The sequence below is a fragment of the Hyla sarda genome, chromosome 3 (assembly GCF_029499605.1).
Source record: "Hyla sarda isolate aHylSar1 chromosome 3, aHylSar1.hap1, whole genome shotgun sequence".
NCBI lineage: Eukaryota > Metazoa > Chordata > Amphibia > Anura > Hylidae > Hyla > Hyla sarda.
The window spans coordinates 218,938,279-218,963,873 of record NC_079191.1 but is presented as its reverse complement, the minus strand read 5'-3'; the positions used below and the strand labels follow the sequence as shown (position 1 = coordinate 218,963,873).

At 41.4% G+C, this 25,595-nt stretch overlaps 1 protein-coding gene and 1 long non-coding RNA gene across 4 annotated transcripts in view; one reads left to right on the top strand and one right to left on the bottom strand.

The window, feature by feature from the left end:
* The window catches only part of BACH2 (BTB domain and CNC homolog 2), a 304,321-nt gene that overhangs the window by 128,455 nt on the left and 150,271 nt on the right, over positions 1 to 25,595 (top strand). For all 3 annotated transcript variants that reach the window (XM_056566115.1, XM_056566113.1, XM_056566114.1), the window contains one exon: positions 25,226 to 25,385. In XM_056566115.1, the coding sequence (XP_056422090.1) occupies positions 25,353 to 25,385 (33 nt within the window). In that variant the 5' untranslated portion in view covers positions 25,226 to 25,352. The remainder of the gene's footprint in view (positions 1 to 25,225; positions 25,386 to 25,595) is intronic.
* LOC130362120 (uncharacterized) overlaps positions 22,776 to 25,595 on the bottom strand; it is a 58,028-nt gene continuing 55,208 nt past the window's right edge. The window contains exons 6-7 of the long non-coding RNA XR_008891280.1: positions 24,293 to 24,404; positions 22,776 to 23,049 (exon numbers count right to left, since the gene is read on the bottom strand). This is a non-coding gene — a long non-coding RNA (uncharacterized LOC130362120). The remainder of the gene's footprint in view (positions 23,050 to 24,292; positions 24,405 to 25,595) is intronic.

Below are 25,595 nucleotides of genomic sequence, written 5' to 3'. Positions count from 1 at the left end.
CCGGTTCTCTGGAAGGCTATCCCTCAATCCCTCAGACTCAACAGCAACATCCATAGTTTCAAGCGTGGCCTAAAAACACATCTCTTCAGACAGGCCTATAATATTCTCTAATTGGCCTCAACATATCCTCAACATATCACCACACCTCTTGTTTGAGTAGTTATTGTGTAATATTATGTCTGATACATGTCTTTGTCTGTACCCCATAACTGTAAGCGCTGCGGAATCTGTAGGCGCTATATAAATAAATTAAATAAATAAAGAAATATGTTCTGAAAATGGACATAGTCACAACAATACTATTCTCAGCACATCTAAGTGTATGTGCCCATCGGCAGCACATTGCTCTGCACATCAGTACCCCTTTTCTGGCAGGATTCCAATTTCAGCCTGAATGAATACACAAAGCATAATATGAATGTAGCCTTATCCTGATCACATTTAACCCTAGCAGCAGACTGTCCCTACTCTGGTCTCCCTTTGCAGCCCTTTCTCACTGTTATGCCTAGGAAGAACTGTAGAGCAGGTAGTTGTGCCAGATCTCTCTTACAATATGTCATAGTATTGTGTCTGGGGCACAGAGTCTTCAATTATATTGTATCAGTCTGTAGAACATCTTGGCTTATACACTGCTCAAAAAAAATAAAGGGAACACTAAGATAACACATCCTAGATCTGAATGAATGAACTAATCGTATAAAATACTTTTGTTTTCACATAGTTGAATGTGCTGACAACAAAATCACAAAAATTATCAATGGAAATCAAATTTATCAACCCATGGAGGGCTGGATATGGAGTCACACTCAAAATCAAAGTGGAAAACTACACTACAGGCTGATCCAACTTTGATGTAATGTCCTTAAAACAAGTCAAAATGAGGCTCAGTAGTGTGTGTGGCCTCCATGTGCCCGCATGACCTCCCTACAATGCCTGGGCATGCTCCTGATGAGGTGGCAGATGGTCTTTTGAGGGATGTCCTTTCAGACCTGAATTAAAGCATCCGCCAACTCCTGAACAGTCTGTGGTGCAACGTGGTGTTGGTGGATGGAGCGAGACATGATGTCCCAGATGTGCTCAATCGGATTCAGGTCTGGGGAAAGGGCGGGCCATTCCATAGCATCAATGCCTTCCTCCTGCAGGAACTGCTGACACACTCCAGCCACATGAGGTCTAGCATTGTCTTGCATTAGGAGGAAATCAGGGCCAACCGCACCAGCATATGGTCTCACAAGGGGTCTGAGGATCCCATCTCGGTACTACCTCTGGCAAGCACATGGAGGGCTGTATGGCCCCCCAAAGAAATACCATTAAACACCATTACTGACCCACCGCCAAAACGGTCATGCTGGAGGATGTTGCAGGCAGCAGAATGTTCTCCACGATGTCTACCGACTCTGTCACATCGGTCACATGTGCTCAGTGGGAATCTGCTTTCATCTGTGAAGAGCAAAGGGCACCAATGGTGAATTTTTCCAATCTTTGTGTTCTCTGGTAAATGCCAAACGTACTGCACGGTGTTGGGCTATAAGCATAACCCCCACCTGTGGATGTTGGGCCCTCATACCACCCTCATGGAGTCTGTTTCTGACCCGTTTGAGTGGACACATGCACATTTGTGGCCATCTGGAGGTTATTTTGCAGGGCTCTGGCAGTGCTCTTCCTGCTCCTCCTTGCACAAAGGTGGAGGTAGCGGTCCTGCTGCTGGGTTGTTGCCTTCCTACGGCCTCCTTCACGTCTCCTGATGTACTGGCCTGTCGCCTGGTAGCACCTCCACGCTCTGGACACTTCGCTGACAGACACAGCAAACCTTCTTGCAACAGGTTACATTGATGAGTTGCACTACCTGAGCCACTTGTGTGGGTTTTAGACTCCGTCTCATACTACTACTAGAGTGAAAGCACCTCCAGCATTCAAAACTGACCAAAACATCAGCCAGGAAGCATAGGAACGGAGAAGTGGTCTGTGGTCACCACCTGCAGAACCACTCCTATATTGGGGGTGTCTTGCTAATTGCCTATAATTTCCACCTGTTGTCTGTTCCATTTGCACAACAGCATGTGAAATTGATTGTCAATCAGTGTTGCTTCCTGAGTGGACAGTATGATATCACAGAAGTGTGATTGCCTTATAGTTACATTGTGTTGTTTAAGTGTTCCCTTTATTTTTTTGAGCAGTGTATTACAGTTTAATCTCTTATTGTAGTAATGATGAACACTTAACATAGGAGATTACAGAGGTGAAAAAGGCCACTCAATAAAGGATCCTATATGTAGCAATGTAGTGCTTTATTGATGGAGCTCGGATACATACTGATGATTTATAAATAATAATGCTTCTCTCTGAAACTTGTAATTTCCATATCCAAAGGATGTACATGTATATGTTTCTGCTTCTTCTTTGAAGTCTGTTACTTGGCATTTTTGCCAGCAATCTCCTCTCATGTGCCACAGGCAGTTATACTAATGGAGAGGTAAAGTGATTCCTTCAAAGTCTGCAAAAAGAATGACACACAAAGAAAATGCATTCGTCATTGGCAGTGACTATCACACCACATATGTCCTTAACCCCTTAAGGACTCAGCCCATTTTGGCCTTAAGGACTCAGACAATTTAATTTTTACGTTTTCATGTTTTCCTCCTCGCCTTCTAAAAATCATAACTCTTTTATATTTTCATCCACAGACTAGTATGAGGGCTTGTTTTTTGCGCGACCAGTTGTCCTTTGTAATGACATAACTCATTATATCATAAAATGTATGGCGCAACCAAAAAACACTATTTTTGTGGGGAAATTAAAAAGAAAAACGCAATTTTGCTAATTTTGGAAGGTTTCGTTTTCACGCCGTACAATTTACGGTAAAAATGACATGTGTTCTTTATTCTGAGGGTCAATACGATTAAAATGATACCCATTATTACATACTTATATATTATTGTTGTGCTTAAAAAAAATCACAAACTTTTTAACCAAATTAGTACGTTTATAATCCCTTTGATGACCTCTAACTTTTTTATTTTTCCATATAAGCGGCGGTATGAGGGCTCATTTTTTGCGCCATGATCTGTACTTTTTTTTGATACCACATTTGCATATAAAAAACTTTTAATAAATTTTTTATAATTTATGTATTAAAAAAGTAGCAATTTTGGACTTTTTTTTTTTTTTTACGTTCACGCCGTTCACCATACGGGATCATTAACATTTTATTTTAATAGATCGGACATTTATGCACGCGGCAATACCAAATATGTCTATAAAATTTATTTTTTACGCTTTTTGGGGGTAAAATAGGAAAAAACGGACGTTTTACTTTTTTATTGGGGGAGGGGATTTTTCACTTTTTTTTTCTTTTACTTTTACATTTTTTTACATTTTTTTTTACACTTGAATAGTCCCCATAGGGGACTATTCATAGCAATACCATGATTGTTAATACTGATCTGTTCTATGTATAGGACATAGAACAGATCAGTGTTATCGGCTATCTTCTGTTCTGGTCTGCTCGATCTCAGACCAGAGCAGAAGACGCCGGGAGCCGGAAGGAGGAAGGTGAGGGGACCTCCGTGCGGCGTTCTGAATGATCGGATCCCCGCAGCAGGGCTGCGGGCGATCCGATCGTTCATTTAAATCGCGCACTGCCGCAGATGCCGGGATCTGTATTGATCCCGGCACCTGAGGGGTTAATGGCGGACGCCCGCGAGATCGCGGGCGTCGGCCATTGCCGGCGGGTCCCTAGCTGCGATCAGCAGCCGGGATCAGCCGCGCATGACACGGGCATCGCTCCGATGCCCGCGGTTATGCACAGGACGAAAGGGTTAATGATTTTTTTACACTTTTCTTATGCAATATTATAGCTCCTATAGGGGGCTATAACATTGCATGTACTGATATTTTACACTGATTGATCCATCTCCATAGGAATGGATCAATCAGTGTTTTCGGCGATTGAATGCTCAAGCCTGGATCTCAGGCTTGAAGCATTCATTCGGCGATCGGACAGCGCGGAAGAAGGTAAGAAGACCTCCTCCTGTGCTACAGCTGTTCGGGATGCCGCGATTATACCGCGGCGATCCCGAACAGCTCCCTGAGCTAGCCGGGCACTTTTACTTTCGTTTTTAGCCGCGCGGCTCAGCTTTGAGCGCGCGGCTAAAGGGTTAATAGCACGCGGCACAGCGATCAGTGCCGCGCGCTATTAGAGGCGGGTCCCGGCTTCACTATGACGCCGGGCCCGCCGCGATATGATGCGGGGTCACCGTGTGACCCCGCGTTATATCGCAGGACCGGGACTCATGACGGACGCATACGTCATGGGTCCTTAAGAGGTTACAAAATCTTAATCCTTCCAGTACTTATTAGCTGCTGAATGCTACAGAGGAAATTCCTTTCTTTTTGGAACACTGATGACATCACGAGCACAGTGCTCTCTGCTGACATCTCTGTCCATTTTAGCAACCGTGCATAGCAGATGTATGCTAAGGGCAGCATGGTGGCTTAGTGGTTAGCACTGCTGCTTTGCAGTGCTGGGGCCCTGGGTTCAAATCCCACTAAGGACAACAATAAATAAATAAAGACTTATTATTATTATAATAACGTCAGCAGAGAGCAGTGTGTTCGTGATGTCATCATAGAGCTTTCCAAAAAGAAATAATTTCCTCTGTAGTATTCAGCAGCTAATAAATACAGGAAGGATTAAGATTTTTTTAATACAAGTAATTTACAAATATGTTTAACTTTCTGGCACCAGTTGATTTAAAAAAGAAAAAAGAAATTTGTTTTTCCACCGGAGTATTAACTATTTGGTGTTCACCTTTTCCCTCAATGTTGCAGAAATGTAAAAGAAATGTCTTTGCACTATACATCATTTACTTATTTATTGTTGTTGATGTGCTATGTATCCAACAGCAGAAACAAACATAAATAAAATAAAAAATAGACAAAAGTAAATGCACCTATATTTTATGTTCATGGAAAATATTTATGTGACATGTACTGATATACCCCCTCCCCCACTACACTCCATACACTTACTCAGAATATATTGCTGGTAGTCAAGAGTACTTCTCATCCTATATCCAGCATGTTACCACATCACAGTTCTGGATTCCTACTGTACTCTGTCTAGGCAGTGCTCTTTGTAAATATGATAGAGTTTTTTTTTTTTTAGTGCACTCATGTGGTTGAGGGCTTCCGGATTGGGAAAGGGAGTGGTGCAGAGAACGCTATATGTTTTTATTCACTTATACCTTGCTCGCTTCTTTGATGAAGATCAGAAGCTGGCGTAATACATGCTATCTGTGTGACCCCAAAGCTTCCTGTGTTAGTGTGGGCGACATAATCATACCTTAAGTCTCTTGCTATGAGCATTATCTTATCAACGTTTTATTCGAAGACTATATTAGCTTGTCAATGCCGCAGGAACAGAATGATGTCAAATGTCTTTCTCTTATTACTACAAGCTATAGCTCTATTCCTCAATTATGTGTAAGGTCTTTCCACAAATTTTCTATCTTTCTCTAATAATGCAAAAAGAAGGCACTTAGTGCTGTATGCCACGGGTCTCATTCTACAAGGACAAACTTTTGTCAAGACAAGATCAAGCAATACACCTTCACTTATGACCTTAATAGAAAACTCACTGGTAAAGTGACAAATCCACAGGAACTCAGTAATACATAGGTATTCAGGGTGGTGTATCTAATTTCTTAGAAAAACGAGACTTGAAGAAGTGTTCAGCGTTTTTTTTAATTTTTTTTTTATGTAGTTAAACTTACCTTAGGACATGTAATATAAATAATTTGTTATTCATGAGGTTTGTTATCAGTAGTCCTGAACGTTTCTTAATGCTAATTTTACAATAATGTAATACAGTCGCATTTTTGCGTCTGTATTACAGTGGTAAGTCCCAGCCTGACTGCAGGTCAGATGATCTGAACTGACATCTACCAGGCTGCAATGTGGATACAAAAATTTCCATTATTATTGCATTCGCTTGAAACTGGTCTAATGACTCTTCTGGTTATCCTCCCTTTTTCCCTTCTTCTTGTCATTAAGGAGCCCACTTCATGCCTATGCTGTAGACTGTCATAGCTGGATTACCACAAGTCCAAAGTGGTGGAGTCATAGCCAGTTTCCCTGCTGCTCAGGGGGTGGTATCCCACAAAGCAGCATGAGCTTTTAAAGGGGTACTCCGGTGCTTAGACATCTTATCCCCTATCCAAAGGATAGGGGATAAGATGCCTGATCGCGGGAGTCCTGCCGCTGTGGACCCCCGTGATCTTGCATGCAGCACCCCAGTTAAAATCAGTCCCCGGAGCATGTTCCCTCCAGGTCTGATTACCGGCGACCATGGGGCAGGCGGCGTTTGACGTCACGCCTCCGCCCCCGTGTGACGTCACGCTCTGCCCCTCAATGCAAGCCTATGGAAGGGGGCGTGAAAGTTGTCACGCTCCGCCCCTCAATGCAAGCCTATGGGAGGGGGCGTGACTCCCCCTCCCATAGGCTTGCATTGAGGGGCGGAGCATGACGTCACACGGGGGCGGAGGCATGACGTCAAACGCCGCCTGCCCCGTGGTCGCCGGTAATCTGGGGTGCAAGATCATGGGGGTCCCCAGCGGCGGGACCCCCGCGATCAGGCATCTTATCCCCTATCTTTTGGATAGGGAATAAGATGTCTAAGCGCCGGAGTACCCCTTTAAGACCACCTGACAGCAGTTCTGGTGACATAACAGCATTTTGTAACGATTACCAAGTCATCAAATCTGCCACCATGTAACAAATGTTGCAGCAAAATAACATGCCTTAAATGCATCTTATGCACTTTTCGCGAAAGGGTTTAACACTATGGTCACCTTTGCAGCAACTTTCCTTTATTGTCTCAGTGCATTAGAAAAAAAAAATTAGGCTACTCTGCAATGGATCTAGATTAAAGGTATTCTACCCCAAACAATCCATATGTAAATCTAGGTACCTGCATACTAACAGGTAATAAACAAACCTTGTTGTCGGAGGTAGGAGGCAGACTTTTTTTTTCTACCACTCTGGCCTAAGTTTGCTTTTTTCCTATGCCATAATCTGTCATGATATTGTTTATTATTGTTTGTAACTGCATTTTTTCTGGTTTCTGACCCGATAGGGTCTTGTATTGGTTGTTTCTTCATGCATTTTCGTAGTGTATATTTCTCTGGCTCTAGTAAGAGCTTCATGGTTTGACTGTTGATATACACACATTGTGCAGTCTGATACAGCAGTCATAATATCTTTTTTCTGTACTAAATTTTTGTACACCTACCCATTGTACATGAACATAAAGCAGGGTACAAATGCAAGATAGTGAGTATGACTACAGATCAATGCATTTCATGGTTCTAGTCAGATCCAAAGACCTATTACAAAGTTGATTGATTTTTTATTTCAGATCTATTGGGAAAATAAAAGAATTGGTTGTTAGGTAACTATAGCCCATAATAATGATGACTCTTTTATTGTTGAGATTAATGATACATCACTGTGTGCTGTTATCATTTACTGGTGTGATTTAGCACTCAAAATAGACATAGAGTATGAAAGTGTATGTTGGCACAAGTGTATCTTACAAAGGTAGTGAAAGGCGCCACTTCAGATGAAAGACAGCATTGCTATAGTTTGATTGTATGTCTTTCGTCTGGCATTTTCATTAGAAGACAGATCAATCAATAGTTATTTAAAGATATGTAAAGCAAGGTTGGACTTACAAAGTAATTTGCAACCTGATAAAGTAGCTTGGGCCAGACTCGCAATGTCATCTTCAGCTCAACTTCCGACTGTCTATTGGATGGGAGCCAGGAGGAGAGTATCTGTGTAATGCCTTCCTTAATAATAAGTGTTTGCTTTTTTTTCCTCCTTTTGATGATTGTACACTAATTAAGTAGGGATGAGCTCATTGCAGTCTGCAGTGCCAGTAATGTCCAGTTCCCCGGCTTGACGTAAGGGTATAACGATCGTTAAGAAGCCGTCTCAATGTCTTGGGCTCCATTTTCCATGTGATTTAGGAGACTAATCATTGGTATATCTGAGAAATAGTGAGGGTCTCAAGTGAGGAGCTGATGAATTTTTCATGATCTATTGCGGTACTTAGAGCGCGAAAGCCTTATGTATTTATTCAAAAGCATCTCTTATCTTGCTATGCTAACCTCATCTAAGCTTGCAGATATTGAACCGTTGGTGAGTGGAGTGCCTGAAACTTGCAAACATAATATTTCTAGTGCCTCATTACCTTGAGTTGAAACTTTAGGTCATTTTGTTATTCAGTAGCATAGCTAAGAGCGCGCATAGCGCTTGAAACGCGTTACTTGTTCCTTCCTTGTCCCATGGATTAAACTTGATTTTACCTGGATTGAGCTGGATCCGTTCTCCTTCTTTTTCCTGTCAGTAGCCTTGATGTAACAAAAATGAAGACTTCTGTAGTAGATGCAACAACACTCTCCTGTTTATAGTTCATGCTATTCAGTACTTTTTGGTGTGTCATATGCAATTGATCAGGTATTTATTTATCAATATATCAATAACTAACAACCAATTACTATTACTCCAAATCTGCTAGAAGTCACAATACTGTTTTCTCAATGTGACAAGAGCTTCACATCCCAAATATGTGCTTATTTTGATTCTTATAATCAAGTAACATTTCCATGGAAACAGTATCTATGCACATCCCCCCCCCCCCCCCCTATAAATATAAGAAGAAATAACATATTTATGCAGTTGTTAATTGCAAGTTTTGAAGCTACCTTTGCTATTCACTCATGGGATTGAAGAGGAAATTTATCCTCTTAGATCCAAAACCCTGGTGATGAATCTGGCAATCTAGTATCATTACACAAAGGTATGTAGGCCTCATTCTTTGATAGTATCAAAATGACTATTCATTGATTTAGACCACATATGGTCCCTCATTTACTTAGAAAATCGGGTTGTAAGTCTATCTTGCTTTCTTACCCGACTGCTTTTTTCCCCTGGTATTTATTATTATGTCGCATCCTGTTTGTCGCACGTGGGTTTTGTTGGTTTTGGTTTCCAACTCCTCGGAGTTGTCGGGAAAAAATCCACAACAATTCAACATATTCGGGTTGGAAACCTTTATAAATACGTGGGAACGCTCTGAAATGTCGGGTTACGCCCCTTTTTCGGGTTTGGGAGAATCCACATCGGGTCCGTCGGGAAAAAATGTTGCATCGTGTCGCAGACTGGCGCACGATGTCTGCGACATGTCGCAGACAAAGATGCACCAAAAAAAAACGACAAAACAAGTCAGGTTTAGAATAGTAAATGAGGGCCAGTGTTTTTATTTGTTTTTTACTATGGGGAAAACCTATCCCCGGTAGGTAGGCCCTGCCTGTAGGTAGAGTGCCCCTCAGTAGGTAGGACTCCCTGCATGTTCTTCCATATGCTTGCTGGCTTCCCCATCCATATTATCATGAGGTCCTATGGAGAAGCATGTGACGATACATGTCACTTCATATGATTAAACTGTCCAAGTGTAGTTGAGGAGGCAGAGTGATGTATATAATCACATGCCCGTCCATAGGATGCCATGATATGAATGGGGAAATCTACTAACACACAGCGGTGGCTAAAGTTTTACAGAATGGGGCTGCAGACAGGATGAAGTATATCTGTAAGGGACCTCGACTTGCAGCACACCAACAGTGGTGCACACTGGTTGAATAAGGCTGGGTTCACACTACGTTTTTGCCATACTGTTTTCAATCCGTTTTTCTAAAGAAAACCGTATGGCAAAAAAACGGATGGAACAGTATGGGAAAAAAGTAAACCGTATGCGTTTTTAAACAGTATACTGTTTTTAAAAGTGCATACAGTTCCGTCAGTTTTTATTTTTAAAAAACCCATACGTGGTTGACCACAATTTTGTCTCCGGTTTAAAAACCGTACTGCAACCGCATACGTTTTTCTTAACATGGACGTCAATGGGAAACGCACATGTATACGGTTCCATACGGGAAAAACGTATATGTTTTTACTTTGCACATGCGCATTTGAATCCTAAAGTCCCCACCCAAGACCCCTCCCATTAAAAATGGACAAAATTTTCAAAAACGTATGTTTTTTTTTTCTATAAAAACTGACGTAACTGTATGCACTTTTAAAAACAGTATACTGTTTAAAAACGCATACGGTTTACTTTTTTCCATACTGTTCCATCTGTTTTTTTGCCATACGGTTTTCTTTAGAAAAACGGATTGAAAACAGTATGGCAAAAACGTAGTGTGAACCCAGCCTAAGGCTGGGTTCACACTACGTTTTCTCCCATACGGGAGCGCATACGGCAGGGGGGAGCTAAAACCTTGCGCTCCCATATGCCTTCGTATGCGCTCCCGTATGTCATTCATTTCAATGAGCCGGCCGGAGTGAAACGTTCAGTCCGGTTGGCTCATTTTTGCGCCGTATGCGCTTTTACAACCGGACCTAAAACTGTGGTTGACCACAGTTTTAGGTCCGGTTGTAAAAGCGCATACGGCGCAAAAATGAGCCGGCCGAACGTTTCACTCCGGCCGGCTCATTGAAATGAATGACATACGGGAGCGCATACGAAGGCATACGGGTTTTAGCTCCCCCCTGCCGTATGCGCTCCCGTATGGGAGAAAACGTAGTGTGAACCCAGCCTAACACTGATTTCAGACAATACATTTTAATGTGTTGAAGCTTTATGCTTTATTCGTAAAGTTGGACTAATTGTAAGGTGTTTTTGTGTCTTCTAAAGCCAAGACTTGCATACAGCTCTTTGCTCTTAAGAATAGAGAGGTGGACACTGAGTGATTTATATGACCGCTGTGTAAGAGTAAAATATATATTTTTTTAATGAAAAAATGATATATACTATTTAATATATGTGCCGTATTGTTGTGGGTCATGACTTCCTATGTGCCTTTTTTAAGGGGTTGTCTCCTCACATGATCATTATCAAAAAGAGGCAGTTATTGGCACCTCTAGCAAACAGCTGACTTTGCCAGGTAAAGCCACAGTCAGCACAAATGGCAGTATAATACAAGGAAGTCTGCCAGAACATGAGTCGCTTGTATAAAGTAGCTCTAGAGTCTCACTCGTAGGAGTGCTCTTGTGACTGCAGCCTCTGTACCCCCAATAGCTATGACTATACAGTGGTCCCTCAAGTTACAATATTAATTGGTTCCAGGACCACCATTGTATGTTGAAACCATTGTATGTTGAGACCATAACTCTATGGAAACCTGGTAATTGGTTCTGAAGCCACAAAATGTCATAAATAGGAAAAAGTGAGGATTAAAGAAAAATAAGTAGATAACTAATAGAGACAAAGCAAGTCCTTATATATTAAAGTAAGAAAGATCTTCTGGGAGCTGTAAATCACTGTCTACGTCAGTGTTTCCCAACCAGGGTGCCTCCCGCTGTTGCAAAACTACAACTCCCAGCATGCCCGGACAGCCAACGGCTGTCCGGGCATGCTGGGAGTTGTAGTTTTGCAATAACGGGAGGCACCCTGGTTGGGAAACAATGGTTTATGTAGAGGACAGGAGCTTCTTCAGGGTCCTATACAGTACACACACTGTCCCAAATGGAGCCGCCCTTACTTGGTGTCCAAATGAGCAGCTAACCTTGGCACAGGTAAGTAGTAGTACAGAACTTGTAGTTCCTCCCTGTACTGTAGGGGGGCGTTACCAGACTCCGGTCAGTGCATGCACTTCAGTAATATAGGTGATTTACCAGTAAAATTACCATTCTGATTGGTCAGTTCCTCCAGTTGTGACATGTTTCACAGAGCTGGACTGTCTGTAGCATTGTATGTTGAGTCTGGTTTCAAGTTACAATGGTCCAGAAACAAACATTGTATGTTGAAACTATTGTATGTTGAGGCCATTGTAAGTTGAGGGATCAGTGTACCGATTTAAAGCAAAATCTAAAAAAAAAAAAAAAAAAAGGGGGTATATCTGCATACACATATATTTTATAAAGGTAAACACTTTGCACATTACGAAAATACAGCCTCGCTCAAAACCAACTCGTAAATAAGAGAATACAAGGAACTCGTAAATAAGATTGCCTTGAGGCTGTGAAAACAAAACAATATAGAATTATTGACTCCTAACCTATTGCAAAGTCATTCATTTGTCATTTTTACATGCATTGCATCAATTTAAAAAATCCGATTTGAAGGCAGACATGGCCTTTAAGTGTCATTGTACTATGCCGCCCAGTCTAATGTGGCTGCTTCCGAACAAATGTTAAATAAAGAATGAGGATGGGAAAGGTTGCCTGTGTACTGCAGTATTGCTGTGTCAGGAGGTGAGCCGGCGAGCCAGAGCTAAGTGCTGGAATTAGTGCTGTGAATTCCATCTCAAGCCTTGCTAGCAGTGTGTGAGCGTAATCGCTGTCAGCAGGGGAAGCTAGTCTTTTGTGCTGTGGGTGTTAACTGCTGTCTCTCATAACAAAGAATGAGTCACTCTAGCTTCTAATCTGATAGTGAGAAGTGTTTGCGTGAAGTCATTCTTTCCAATGAGCACTTGCATTTTTCGCCCCCACAGCTTTGCTTTCACCTGCTATGCAGTTAAATATTGATGTCATTTACTGTTGTCTGATGAGACTCTTAACAGTTTTCCTCATGCAGTGGACGGAGATGCTGGAGATATTCTGGTTATCAGTCAAGTGAGAGCCAATATTGTATCCCTTAAATCCGTGAAATGTTCAAGGTAAACAACACTGGGGTCTTAGATGAGAAGAAATCTAGCAGCGGCGTCTTATTGAAAGTTTCATGCTTCAGAAAACAGGGTAACATTGCGTTTAGAGATGAGATTGATAATATATTGTTATGCTAAGCTTTGGTTATGCTGTACAGTCAGCAAATGTTAGCAATCATATCTTTGTAATACACGATTATTACTTAATTTGTGGTTTAATCAGTTACCAAGCTTCTGATGACAGACATTTATTTTTATTCTAGTTGTGTCTTGCCTTACCCAAATTGTCTGATTAACATATGAACACTTATATCGGCACTGTCACCAACTTTATTTTTTGATATGTTGTAGTACTTATGTACTACAACATATCTTTAATATACTTTTATTATTATTTTTTCCATTAAAAAGGTTTAATTTACATTTAAAAACTGGCCACTGAAAAAGGACTGATTTTGGTGTGGCAATCAGTCCTTTTTCAGTGAGGCTGCACTCGCTCCCTGCCTGTCAATCAGACAGGTGGGAGCGAGCGCATTGGCTCCCCGGCCACTGGCTGGGAGGCCACTCCTCCCGCATATCGCCGCCGCCGCCTCGTTGCTGCCGCTGTCCCTGCACGCCTGCTGCCGTACTCTGCAGTAACTGCAAGTGTAATGAGAGAACGGGGTATGCGGGGCAGGGGGGGGGGGGGGTTAAGGAGTGAACGGGCTAGTGCCGTAGCGGGGGGGGGGGGAGGGAAAGGCTAGCAAAAAAAAGAATAGGATGGTGGGAGCTACCCTTTAATACTTTATGAATTCTTTGGGTATTCATGTGTCAAGACTGCAAGCAAGTCTATAAATACCATAAAAGGGGCCCATGTGATATCAAGAGGGGCATGGCATTCATATACTTGTGTGGGAGAAACATCCAGAGTTGTTATTCCACCCTACTCTTTGCAAAGAACAACAAGGGGGTTGGGATAGTCTTCTGTCCCAGGATAAATAACGATAAGGGCATGAACCAACTTTAGTTTACTATTTTGATGCCTGCTGTAGCACCCCTTCTGCTTTTATGTATGTCACACAGGTGTGAAGGTTTTAATGAACCCATACATTAATAGTCCTAAACAGAGCACATAATATAAGAAAAGACAGACAGATCCATCAACAGCAGCTTTTCAATGATTATTAGGCCCCTTTCACACTATAACATTCATCCATTAAAAGATCCGTTAGAAACGTCCGTTAGAAAAGCTTTAAAGATGTTAAAGTCCGTTACAAAATCCCATTCAAGTCTATGGGATTTTTTGATTATCCGTTATGACTCGTTATAGTCCGTCATGAATGACGGACGTTAGTCAACGGCACATGCACTCATTTTTCTTCCATCACAAGAAACGGGTACATTTTAACGGCCGTTATTTTTAACATTAAATTCTATGGCAAACGGATGAGCCTTTATGTCATCCGTTTGCACCTGGTTTATAATATCCATTATTACTTCTGAGCATGCTCAGAAGAGGCACATCAGCAGACTCCCACAGAAGTAGGCTGCTACTACTCCCATCATGGAACAGACTTGTTTCCATGATGGGAGTAGTAATTCCCCAGCTGCGGGAGTCTGCCGGTGGCTGGGGAGGCAACATTAGTATTTGTACTACAACCCCCATTATGGAACATACTCTGTTCCATGATGGGGGTTGTAGTACAGGGGCTGAGGGATCGATCGCACTGGGTCTCTCTTCTGAGACCCGATGCGATTAGAAGTTATTAAACAAGGGAGCAGGCGGCATGCTCTACTCCCCTGCGATGTATGATGTATTTAATTTCATTTTTAAATTCCACGCCAGCAGCCCTGAATGGCCGGTACTGAGGATTTTCAAATTGAAGCACTGCGGTGGGGAAAGATATATAGAATTGCTGGGGGGTGTGTATATGTCTGGCCCCCACAGCACTTCTATATATCTTGCCCCCCCCCCCCCAGCAGCGCATTTATATATTTCCCCCCCACAGCGCATTTATATATGTTCCCCCGCAGCGCTATCATAAGCCCCCGGCAGTCCTATGAATGAAAAGTATACTACAGCAGCGCATCTGGCCGGTGCGATGTGCTGCTGAAAGAATACTTGTTATTCATACCGCTGAAGCGGCATCTGTATATAGTTACATAGTTAGTATGGTTAAAAAAAGACATATGTCCATCAAGTCCAACCAGGGCTGTATATAGATGCGATGCAGGGGTCAGACATATATCCATATTTCTGGCCCCCACAGCACTTCTATAATCATATGCCTTCTCAGCGAATGAAAAGTATTCTAACAGCAGCGCATCTGGATGGCGCGATGCACTGCTGAAAGAATACTTTTCATTCATAGCGCTGAGAAGGCATTTGATTATAGAAGCGCTGTGGGGGGCCAGACATATGGATATATGTCTGACCCCTGCAGTGAACCTATATACAGATGCTGCTTCAGCGCTATGAATGACAAGTATTCTTTCAGCAGAGCATCACGCCGGCCAGATGCGCTACTGTAGAATACTGTGGGGGGGGAACATATATATAAAAATGCTGCGGTGGGAACATATATAAATGCACTGCGGGGGGAACATATATAAATGCGCTGCGGGGGGGTCAAGATATAAAGCGCTGTGGGTGCCAGATATATTACCCCTCCCCCCCAGCGATTCTATATATCTTTCCCCACCGCAGCGCTTCAATTTGAAAACCCCGCCGGGAGCCCTGAATGGCTCTTCAGTACTGGCCATTCAGGGCTCCCGGCGGGGAATTTAAAAATTAAAGTAAAATGCATCGTACATCGCAGGAGAGTGAAGCATCCTACCCGCTCCCCTGTTTAATAACTTCTAATCGAATCGGGTCTCAGAAGTGATCCCTCAGCTCCTGTACTACAACCCCCATCATGGAACAGAGTCTGTTCCATGGTGGGGGTAGTAGTACATATGCTAATGTTGCCTCCCCAGCCATCAGCAGACTCCAGCCGGGGAACTACTACTCTCACCATGGAAACAAGTCTGTTCCATGATGGGAGTAGTAGTAGTCCCGGCTGTGGGAGTCTGTAGGCAGAGTTGTTAAAACGGCCATACATTATTACATATATGCTAGATTTTATTGACTGTAGCGCTAGTGGTAAATCAAGGTGGTTTACTTTATAGGAACATGAAACCTGGAAATGATTGGATAAATTGATCTTCCTTTATTAATTATTATTATTTTTTTTATTTTTTTTAAACACTCAGCAGTCTTAACCCGTAGAGGACACAGGGCATATCTGTACACCCTGGCTGCCTAAAACACACATGCACTTCCGGAGTCTCAACCGAATTATAAAGTGAGCGCAGGAGCTGCATTCACTTTGTAGACCGTGGGTCACAGCTGCTATCAGCAGCCAAGGACCTGCCGTCAATGGCAGAGATCAGCGATCATGCCGTTATCCCTTCAGATGCAGTGATCAATACTAATCATGGTATCTGAAGTATTACGGGGGTTTTAAGAGACTCCTCAGACTACCTGTGGTGAGATCACGGGTCTGAAGAGTCAAGATGCTCTGCTCAGTTGCTTGAGGGTCAGCTTTGGAAATCATTTTCTTGGCAGATCGTAGATCACCGATATCACTGATCAGTACTATGCATAGCACTAATCCATAACAGCAATCTAATGATTGAATCTAATCTAATGAATCTTGTGGTACAAAAAAATCTAATGAATCTTGTGGTACAAAAAAGTATTAAAAAAAAACTTTTAATATATGTAAAAAAGCCCCCCCCCCCCCATAAAAAAAAAAAATTTAATCTCCCACTTTTTCCATTTTAAAAATAAAAAATCTAACAATGTTAAATAAACATATTTGGTATGCCCAGTGATTGGCTAAGGGACAGTTTGACACTCTGGGCCTCAAAGTCACTTTGGGCCCAAGCATGGGGAGGAGGACAGCTGGAGACCAGAGCAGGACACCACAGGAACTCTGGCGCGAAATAAAGGTTTTAATTTTTTTTGTATGCTATTATGTGGGAAAAGTTATAAACCCACCCTCCCGCTTGACAACCCCTCTAAGATGCCCATTCACTGAAGTTTGCCAAACCCTTTACCTTTCGTAGGTTTGGCTGTGTGTGAATGGTGGCCTCCTGACTGGTGACTGACAGATGATGTTGATGAAGAGAAAAGTCAGGTGTAGTTTTTAAGCCTCACTCCCTATTATTCTGGAAGACTGGGAGATCCCCACCAGAGCTGTCTTGATACTGCTTATCTCTCCCCTACCTATAAAGGATACAGTACATAAATGTTCGACCATGAATGGAAAGGTTGGATGACAGTTAATAGAAATATAGAATGGATGAATAATATTGCTAAATACGAATGGATGAAGTGAAAAAAGAAACAAACCCTCATGGACCCCCCAGAGAAATTTGATAATGTGATATTTGTCTATCAGTGAGTCATGAAACTTCACCCCCCCCCCCCTCCCCCGCATTGCTCTTTTTCTCTGTCATATTCCCAGTAAGCTGATGATGCAGCATCATGGAGCGCTTTCCTGTAAAGGTTAGTAAGGGGCAGACTGTTTTTTTTTTTTTTGTTTTTTTTTTTTGTTTTTTTTATGAACCAGGGTTAGCACTATGCACTGATAGTGATTGGAAGATAATTGACTCTGGAGTTGATCTTTATTAGGGCAGTTACAACTAGCATGCTAACACGGCTGCTTTGAAGCCAGCATTATACTGCATGCCTTATCAGTCCATTATACTAAGGAATTTTATGCTTTCTACAGCCAATGTTAAGGTCACAGTCCGTTTTCATGAATGATTGCTAATAACTGTATTGCATACCAGATTTACCTTTTTAAATTAACAAGAAACATCTTGCTTATAGAAATCATGATGCTTCAATATATCAAGACTTTTAGGACAATTGGATGCTTCCAACTTTTTGGGAACTTTTCGGGTTTGTCCCTTTTCTGTTTCAGAATGACACTGGCCCAGTACATCTTACACAATCTATAAAAGCATGGTTGGGAACTTTTAGTGCAGAAAAACTTGACTGACCTACAAAAGGCCCTGACCTTGACCCCATTTAACACCTTTGGGATAAAGTAGAATGAAGATGCATGGCCCTCTTGTCTCGTATCTCACCTAAGAAATGCTCTTCTGGATGAATGGGCAAAAAATCCCAGAGACACTCCAAAATCTTAATAAAAAGTCTTCACAGAGGAGTGGACACTGTTATTGCTGCATACAGGGGATCAAGTCCATTAAAAAATCCAAGGATTTAGAACAGGATGATCCAAATGTACTGTGGACTGGCTTTCATTATACATCTAGAATAATGACATTACTTAAATATTTATTTGAAATGATCAAACTATTTAGATAGAGAATATTCTGGGCTATGTTCCCATCTACTTTGATAGACTCTTACCCCCCCCCCCCCCCTCAGGTTCCATTGCTTTCAATAGTAAAAGTACAGAAAGTTATTTCTCCTGTTAATATGATAAACATCTGGGAAACCGAGCAACCTTATAAATAAGTGAGGTCCATCAGGCACTGCTAGTGTTTGCCATGAGGTGGATCAACATTGGGCTATCATTGTAAACAGAAACAACAATACGGATGTGAACAGAGCCATACTGAGAGTATTGAAATGCTGACAAAATGTTGCAGCAAAAGGAACAACCTGTGTATGGTATCAAAAAGTATAATAAAGCAACTTCCTAACATAATGTTATTAGCCAAACTTCATAGATCTCTCTAGATCAGCTAAGCTATCGGGTTTGTAGCTGGAACATCCTGTTACACTCTCTATAAACTGTCTGCTTCATCCCTGCACTCCCTCCCCTCTGTCTTTTGAGGACCAGTCTATTGAAATGAAGAGGGGGAGCTCATATTACTGCTTATTAGATTATATGGCAGAATGAAGCCTTTCTCAGTCACAGCAGTTTCCCTCAGAACATGCTCATTGCTGTCTTATCTGAGAAAGGCTTTATGCTACCTTAGGGTACGTTCAGATGAGAACATCCACAGCGTATTTTATGCTGCAGATCCACCGCTGAAGGACCCCTACAGGGTGCCTTTAGATGTGCCTGCTCGGATCGGCAATACCGTTACGAGAAGACACACTGTTGCGATGTGCAAGTTGCCGCGCATGCGCGGTGCACTCGCACACATCTTGGCCGCTCCCCCTGCTCCCTGAGCTAGGCCGAGAGCAACCACAATTTGTGTCTGCTCGTAGCAGCAGATTGCCGCTCCGAGCAAGCACCTGTAAAGGCAGCATACAGCGGTCCTTCAGCGGCGGATCTGCAGCATAATATGCGCTCGGAATCCGCTTGTGTGAACTTAACCTTAAAATCTAATACCAGTAATATGAGCTCCCCTCTTCACATGAATGGTCTCACCCTGAGTAAACGGGGGTATAGGGGACAGGAGATCTCTGCATTCACAGCCTTTGACACCATGTCATAGTAACAAGCAAGACAGCTCAACTGATATGGAGAGATCTGTATAATAGTTATATTAGTAAAATGCTTTATTATTCTTTTGGACACTATACACAGGTAGTTTCTTCCGCTTGACAACAATTTTAATTACAAGAATAGATGACATTTAAGAACTGTCAGAGGGACCAGAGTATTTGATATTTTGCTACACATTTCTGTAAGTAAAAGTAAGAATGTTAAAGAAAAAAGCTCCTTTGTTCGGAAGTGGTGCGCTCAGATTTCATAAGGATGTGGCTTGTTTGCTTTTTGGATTAATCTGTTGACTTTTTCTACTCCATGAAATCAAATGAATGAATTTATAAAGGTAAAATGTCTGGGGTGATGAATGAAATGTCCTCAACCCCATCTGTGGTTCTTGACCTTTAGTGCAAAAGTGTCAATGGCAGCCATATAGTACAAGTTTACTTTAGTTTATGTACTGTGTTGAACTATAGCAATGTAAATGGAACCTGCAATTTACTTTCTAGTATCTTCTCTGAGAGCAGCATGCAGTAGTGGCAGGCACGTTGATGTCAACCAGGAGTTTATGTATGATAATAGTGTCATTTGGTCAGACAGAGGAGAGCGTGTGAGGCCGGAATGTGATGTATTTTTGAATAGTTTGATTCCCCTAGCACATCAGCCTCTAATTGACACAGTTAGACCATGTTCACAGGGTTGAAAATGTGCGGAATGTCCGCATGGAAAACACGGGCAGACATTTCTCACATGTGCTTTTTCCACACAGCAATGCATTTTCGAGTGGAATCCGCAAAAAACTATGAACATGTAAATTTTTTTCTTTGGGCCCAAAATCCACATGTTTTTGTTGTGGAAATTCCACCATATGCATCGTGCAGCAGAATCCCATTGAAATCATTGGGATTCTGCTGCAGCAGATTTTCCTGCTGGAATATTTCTGCGGAATTCTGCTCGGAAATTCCGCCATGTGAACAAGACCTAAAGCCAGAAATTGGACGATCATCAGCTGGTGGGTATGCCACATTTCATTAATATTTCAGAAAATTCCTTCACAACTCTGGATTATTTTGAGTTTGCATTTGTTATTTGTCATATGTATGTGTCATTTGGTCACTTATAAATCAGTGTTGCAGTCACCACTGTTTACTGCTCTCAGAGAAAGCAGCATGAAGCAGGTGACAGAAGCACATTGAAACTTTTCTGCACATCTTAGCAAATAGTGACATCTTTCACACCCTTCTGTAACTTTCTTTTCATCTGCAGTAAGCCTCTTTCACACACATTTTTTTCATATTTGTTTTTCTTGCTTGAAAAAAAGTCACAAAAATTTTTTTGGTGTGCTTTTCGATGCCGTTTTGTGGCTTTTTCCAAAATTTGTGTTTTATTTCAAGCATCTTTGATTGCAGTTTTTTATTAGTGTCTTTTGTCATTATAATTTGTGTAATTCGAATATGAAAACACACCAAAAAAAGGAGCAACAAATGCAACACATTTAAATGTGTTTTGTTTAGTTTGTTTTGAAGCATGAAACATGCTGTTTGAAAAACTGCTACTGACCCCCCAAAAACAACAATAAAAACAAATCCACCCCCAACCCCCCCATACACCCACCCACACAAAAAGAAAAGTAGGTACAGAGTTATATATTTCACTACTGAGTTCCAGCTAACATCTTGCTGCAGTGTTTTGTTTTTTTACTAAAACACCATGGCCCTCATTTACTATTCTAAACCCGACTTGTTTTGTGCGCCAGTCTGCGACACGATGCAACATTTTTTCCCAACGGACCCAATGTGGATTCTCCCAAACCCGAAAAAGCGGCATAACCCGACATTTCTGAGCTTTCCCACGTATTTATAAAGGTTTCCAACCCAAATTTGTTGAATTGTTGTGGATTTTTTTCCGACAACTCAGAGGAGTTGGAAACCAAAACCAACAAAACCCACGTGCGACAAACAGGATGCGACATAATAATAAATACCAGGGGAAAAAAGCAGTCGGGTAAGAAAGCAAGATAGACTTACAACCCGATTTTCTAAGAAAATGAGGGCCCATATGGGAAACTTTCCTAAGGCATTTTGTTTGGCTTTGGTTGTTGTGTTTTTTTTTTTTTTTTTTTTTTTTTGGGCCTTAAACCCCACAAAAAACAGACCCTTCATTTATCTTTTCCATGATGCCGTTTTTTAGCATTGTTAGACATGCGCCACACCATAAATGTACAGCCCTGCAGCAAGCAACTGTGCACACAGCACCGTACATTTACGGTGCTGCTATTACCAGCCCGGGGTCTCACTGATGATGCCGGACATCAGCAATCTCGCCATTAACCCTATAGATACTGTTATCAATGCCAATCACAACATCTATTGTCAAACTGGAGCTTATTGCACCCCCTTGTGCAATTGTGGGGATTTGATAAGTTTAAATGGCCTCCGGAGTCTTCTCATCTTCCTTCAGCCTTCAGGATGGCTGAACTTCATGTGCAGCCTGGAGAGCCGATCAGTACTATGTTATATATATTTTTTTAATTATAAATATGTAAAAGCCCCCTTCCCTCAATAAAGAAATATAAATCATGGGGCACATGCATCTTGGGCATGGAGTTCACCAGAACTTCCCATGTTGCCTCTGGAGGAGTGGACTCCATATCAACATCACTGACCTTGGGGAAGTTTGAGACCATTTACTCTCTCACCTTCCATTTGAGGATGCCCCACAGATGCTCTATAGGGTTTAGGTCTAGAGATCTGCTTGGCAAGCCCATCACCTTGTACCCTTTGTTTTTTGTTTTTTTTAGCAAGTCACTGGTTGTCTTGGAAGTTCTCTGCTTCAGTATGTCACAGTACATGTTGGCATTCATGGTTCCCTCAATGAACTGTAGCTTCCCATTGTCAGCAGCACTCATGCAGGCCCACGACACTCCCACCACCATGCTTGACTGTAGGCAAGACTTGTTTTTGTCCTCCTCCATCTGGTTTCCACCACACAAGCTTGACACCATCCAAACCAAATAAGTTTATCTTGATTCCATCAGACCACATGTCCTGCTTGTTTTTAAACTGTTGGAGGGCTTTCTTGAGTATTTGTAACCTTGACCCGTCACATGACCACGAAGAGGGGAGATGGCTTAGCTGGCCCAATTTTGACATTTCCTCTTAGGGATGTACTCACTTTTGTTGCCAAGGTTTAAAGGGGTACTCTGCTGCACAGCGTTTGGAAGAAACTATTCCAAACACTGGAGCCGGCGCCAGGAGCTCGTGATGTCATAGCCCTGCAGGCCCACTTAGCAGTGGAGTGCCCCTTTAAACATTAATGGCTGTGTGTAGTTATTTTGAGGGGACACAACATTAAACACTGTTATACAGGCTGTACACTCACTACTTTACATTGTACTCAAGTGTCATTTCTTTAGTGTTGTTACATGAAAAGACATAATAAAATAATTCCAAAAATGTCGGGTGCACTCACTTATGTGAAATACTGTATGTTGTGTTCCACAAACAAAACCACCTTCCATGTGTGTTCATGCATAATTTAGTTTTACTTGTGACATTTTTATATACATGACTGTGGGCACTTTAGGTATTTCCCCCACCCTCACTGTTTTGTGTTCTGTAATAAATAGTTAGTGTCTCTTCTCTTTCTGCATGAACACATTTTCAGTAGTTTTTGCCATTCTGATTTAGTCAACAGCTTGTTAAAAGGAAGTAGAATAAATGGAAATAATTTAAAAAGTATAAATATATGAAAGAAAGTCCAAAATAGATTCATGTAAATTATCTTCAGTTTCCATAAGAGAAGTCAAGTTTTTATTCATGTGATTTAAACTTGAAGGAACAGTTCTTTAGCTTTTCATGACGTTTTCTTGGGCATCTGAGCACCTGTGAATTTCCATCAAACTGTAAGCAGAAATTCATTTTGTGTGATATAGAAAACAGCTATGCACATTGGAGGAGATTTATTAAAACCTATGTAAGAGAAGAATGGTGCAGTTACCCATAGCAACCTATTAGATCGATTCTTTCATTTTAAAAAGGCCCCTGTAAAATGAAGGCAGAAATCTGTTTGGTTGCTATGGGCAATTGCACCACTCTTCCTCTACACTGGTAAATCTCCCACATTGAGTGAAACAAATTGAAACCTGTTGGGTTTTTGCTGAGTATTTTCCATTCAAAATCTCCATGTGGAATTGTACAGCATTTACATTTGATAAGATAAAAAAGAAAGAAAGAAAGGATTATCCATGTACTGCAAATGATATTAGCACAAATGACATGCAAAAATTGACCTGCGATGTACATTGTGAAATCTGAAGCATGTAAATTTTTGTGTCTCCTACACTGTGGCTTTCTTATGGATTTACCACATCGTAGCCAATGTGAAAGTGAAAATCTGAAATAAATCGGCAGCTGTAGTGCTGTAAATTCCCTGCAAAATCTACAATTGCAGAATTGAAATACATTGGCCCAGATTTATAGATCTGCCCATAACAACCAATCACAGATGGAAAGCTGATATTAGTTACGATATAAATGCAATGGCTTAGATTTTTCCTGTCTGCTTGAAACCAAAATGTTTTGGCTTTGTACATAGCAAAAAATCACAGCTCAGCTTTACCTGAGGTGATTAAGATATGAAAGCTGAGTTGTGATTTTTGCTATGCACAAAGCCAAAACATTATGGTTTCAGGCAGATAGGTAAAATCCAAGCCATTGCTTTTATATCGTAACTAATATTAGCTTTCCATCTCCAAAACTGCACAGAAATCAGAAAACTCTGGGACAGATTTGCTACTGCAGGTTTTAGTGTGAAAATTCCTCAGCTTGTGGCAGTACATGTGCAATATCTCTATCCAAACGCATGTTAATAAAGCAAACAAAAACTGTTACGGCTATACAGTGGGATTGTCTATAGAAGACAGTCTCTTCTAAAGTGTCTGGCTTCTGAAATCCTCAGCTAATAGCTGCCTGTGCACAATGGAACATATGTAATAGTCATGCAAGAATAAGAATTACTGTTTGCATCAGCCCTATATTCTGCTCATGATAGCTTGCCTATATAATAGCAACATCTTATAGATGAAGGTTCTCTGGGTTGGTATGTAGGAAAACACTTTAGAATAACTTTGGTAGTATTACTGACCTGGAAGCTTCCTCCACCCACATGCCACCGATTGACACAGTTTTTTGTTTTTTTTTCTTCTGTTTTTCTCCATTAAAGGGGTTATCCAGCATAAGTTGATTTTAGTACATACCTGGCAGACAGTAATGGACATGCTTAGGAAAGATCTGTGCTTGTCTTCGGGCTAAATGGCTATGTTGTGAGATTACCATAACACTGTGGCTAGCTTTTTGTGCACTTGTATTTCCTGTTTGACTTATGTTTTTTTTACTACAAATCCCACAATTCCATTTTCCTCCCTCTCACACATCATCCACCCCACCTATTGAAACAAAAGACCTGTGGTTTTCAATCAGGGTGCCTACAGCTGTTGCATTAGTTGCAGATTGATCCCTCCACCCATTGAAGCAGACAGGCTCCCTGTCATCAGCTGACTGGCTCCCTGTCATCAGCTGACTAGTGAGTCAGGTCTCGGCTGCATTGCAAGCTGGTAAAAATCTGAAACAGCAGTCATGTTGTATGCTGGTAAAAATAAATAGTGGGGTGAAAATCACAGAAGAATTATGAGAAAACCGTCACACACAGGTACAGACACTATAATAGGAACTACACTAACTTTACAGCCCCTGTAGCATAGTCAAATAAAAGAGAAAAAATAAATCCTGGAATATCTCTTTAAGTCAGTGACAAAACATTTGACATATGTATCAGATGTGGTACAGAATACAGATGCAGTTTAGATGTCTCCCAGTACTGAACTAAACTGGGAGACATCTGGGTGCAAAAAATTTTTCATATCAGCTGGTGCCAGAAAGTTATACAGCTTTATAAATGACTTGATTTTAAAACATTTGTTTTCCACCAGAGTACCCTTTTAAACCAGGGGAAGGAATGTATACAAGTATAAATTTTGATTTTAATAGATCTATTTTTTTTCTACAATTTTTTTTTTAGAGGCTGAAGGAGTGTCACATCTGGACTTCAGAACCAAGTCTTCCATGTTCTCACAATGACCTTCCGACGTGTTGATCAGCATGAAGACAGAGTGTCACATGAATAACTCATCTGTGATTTCTGGAAAATGTATATTAATAGAGAGAGGCATCATTTAAAGGTAATTGGTCTTTTTTTTTTACCTTTCAGCATTAGCATTTATTCTTCATTCTCTAATTTGTTGTTTGTTGGTAAAAATGCTTTCATAATTTTCCATTCTCCTTTATGAATTGAAACCTTAATTTGAAGCTATAGTTCATCTGCAGCAGCCATTGCACTGTATGGCCAGACACAGCTTTGATTTGTGAAGCTGGACCTGCAGTGATCACCA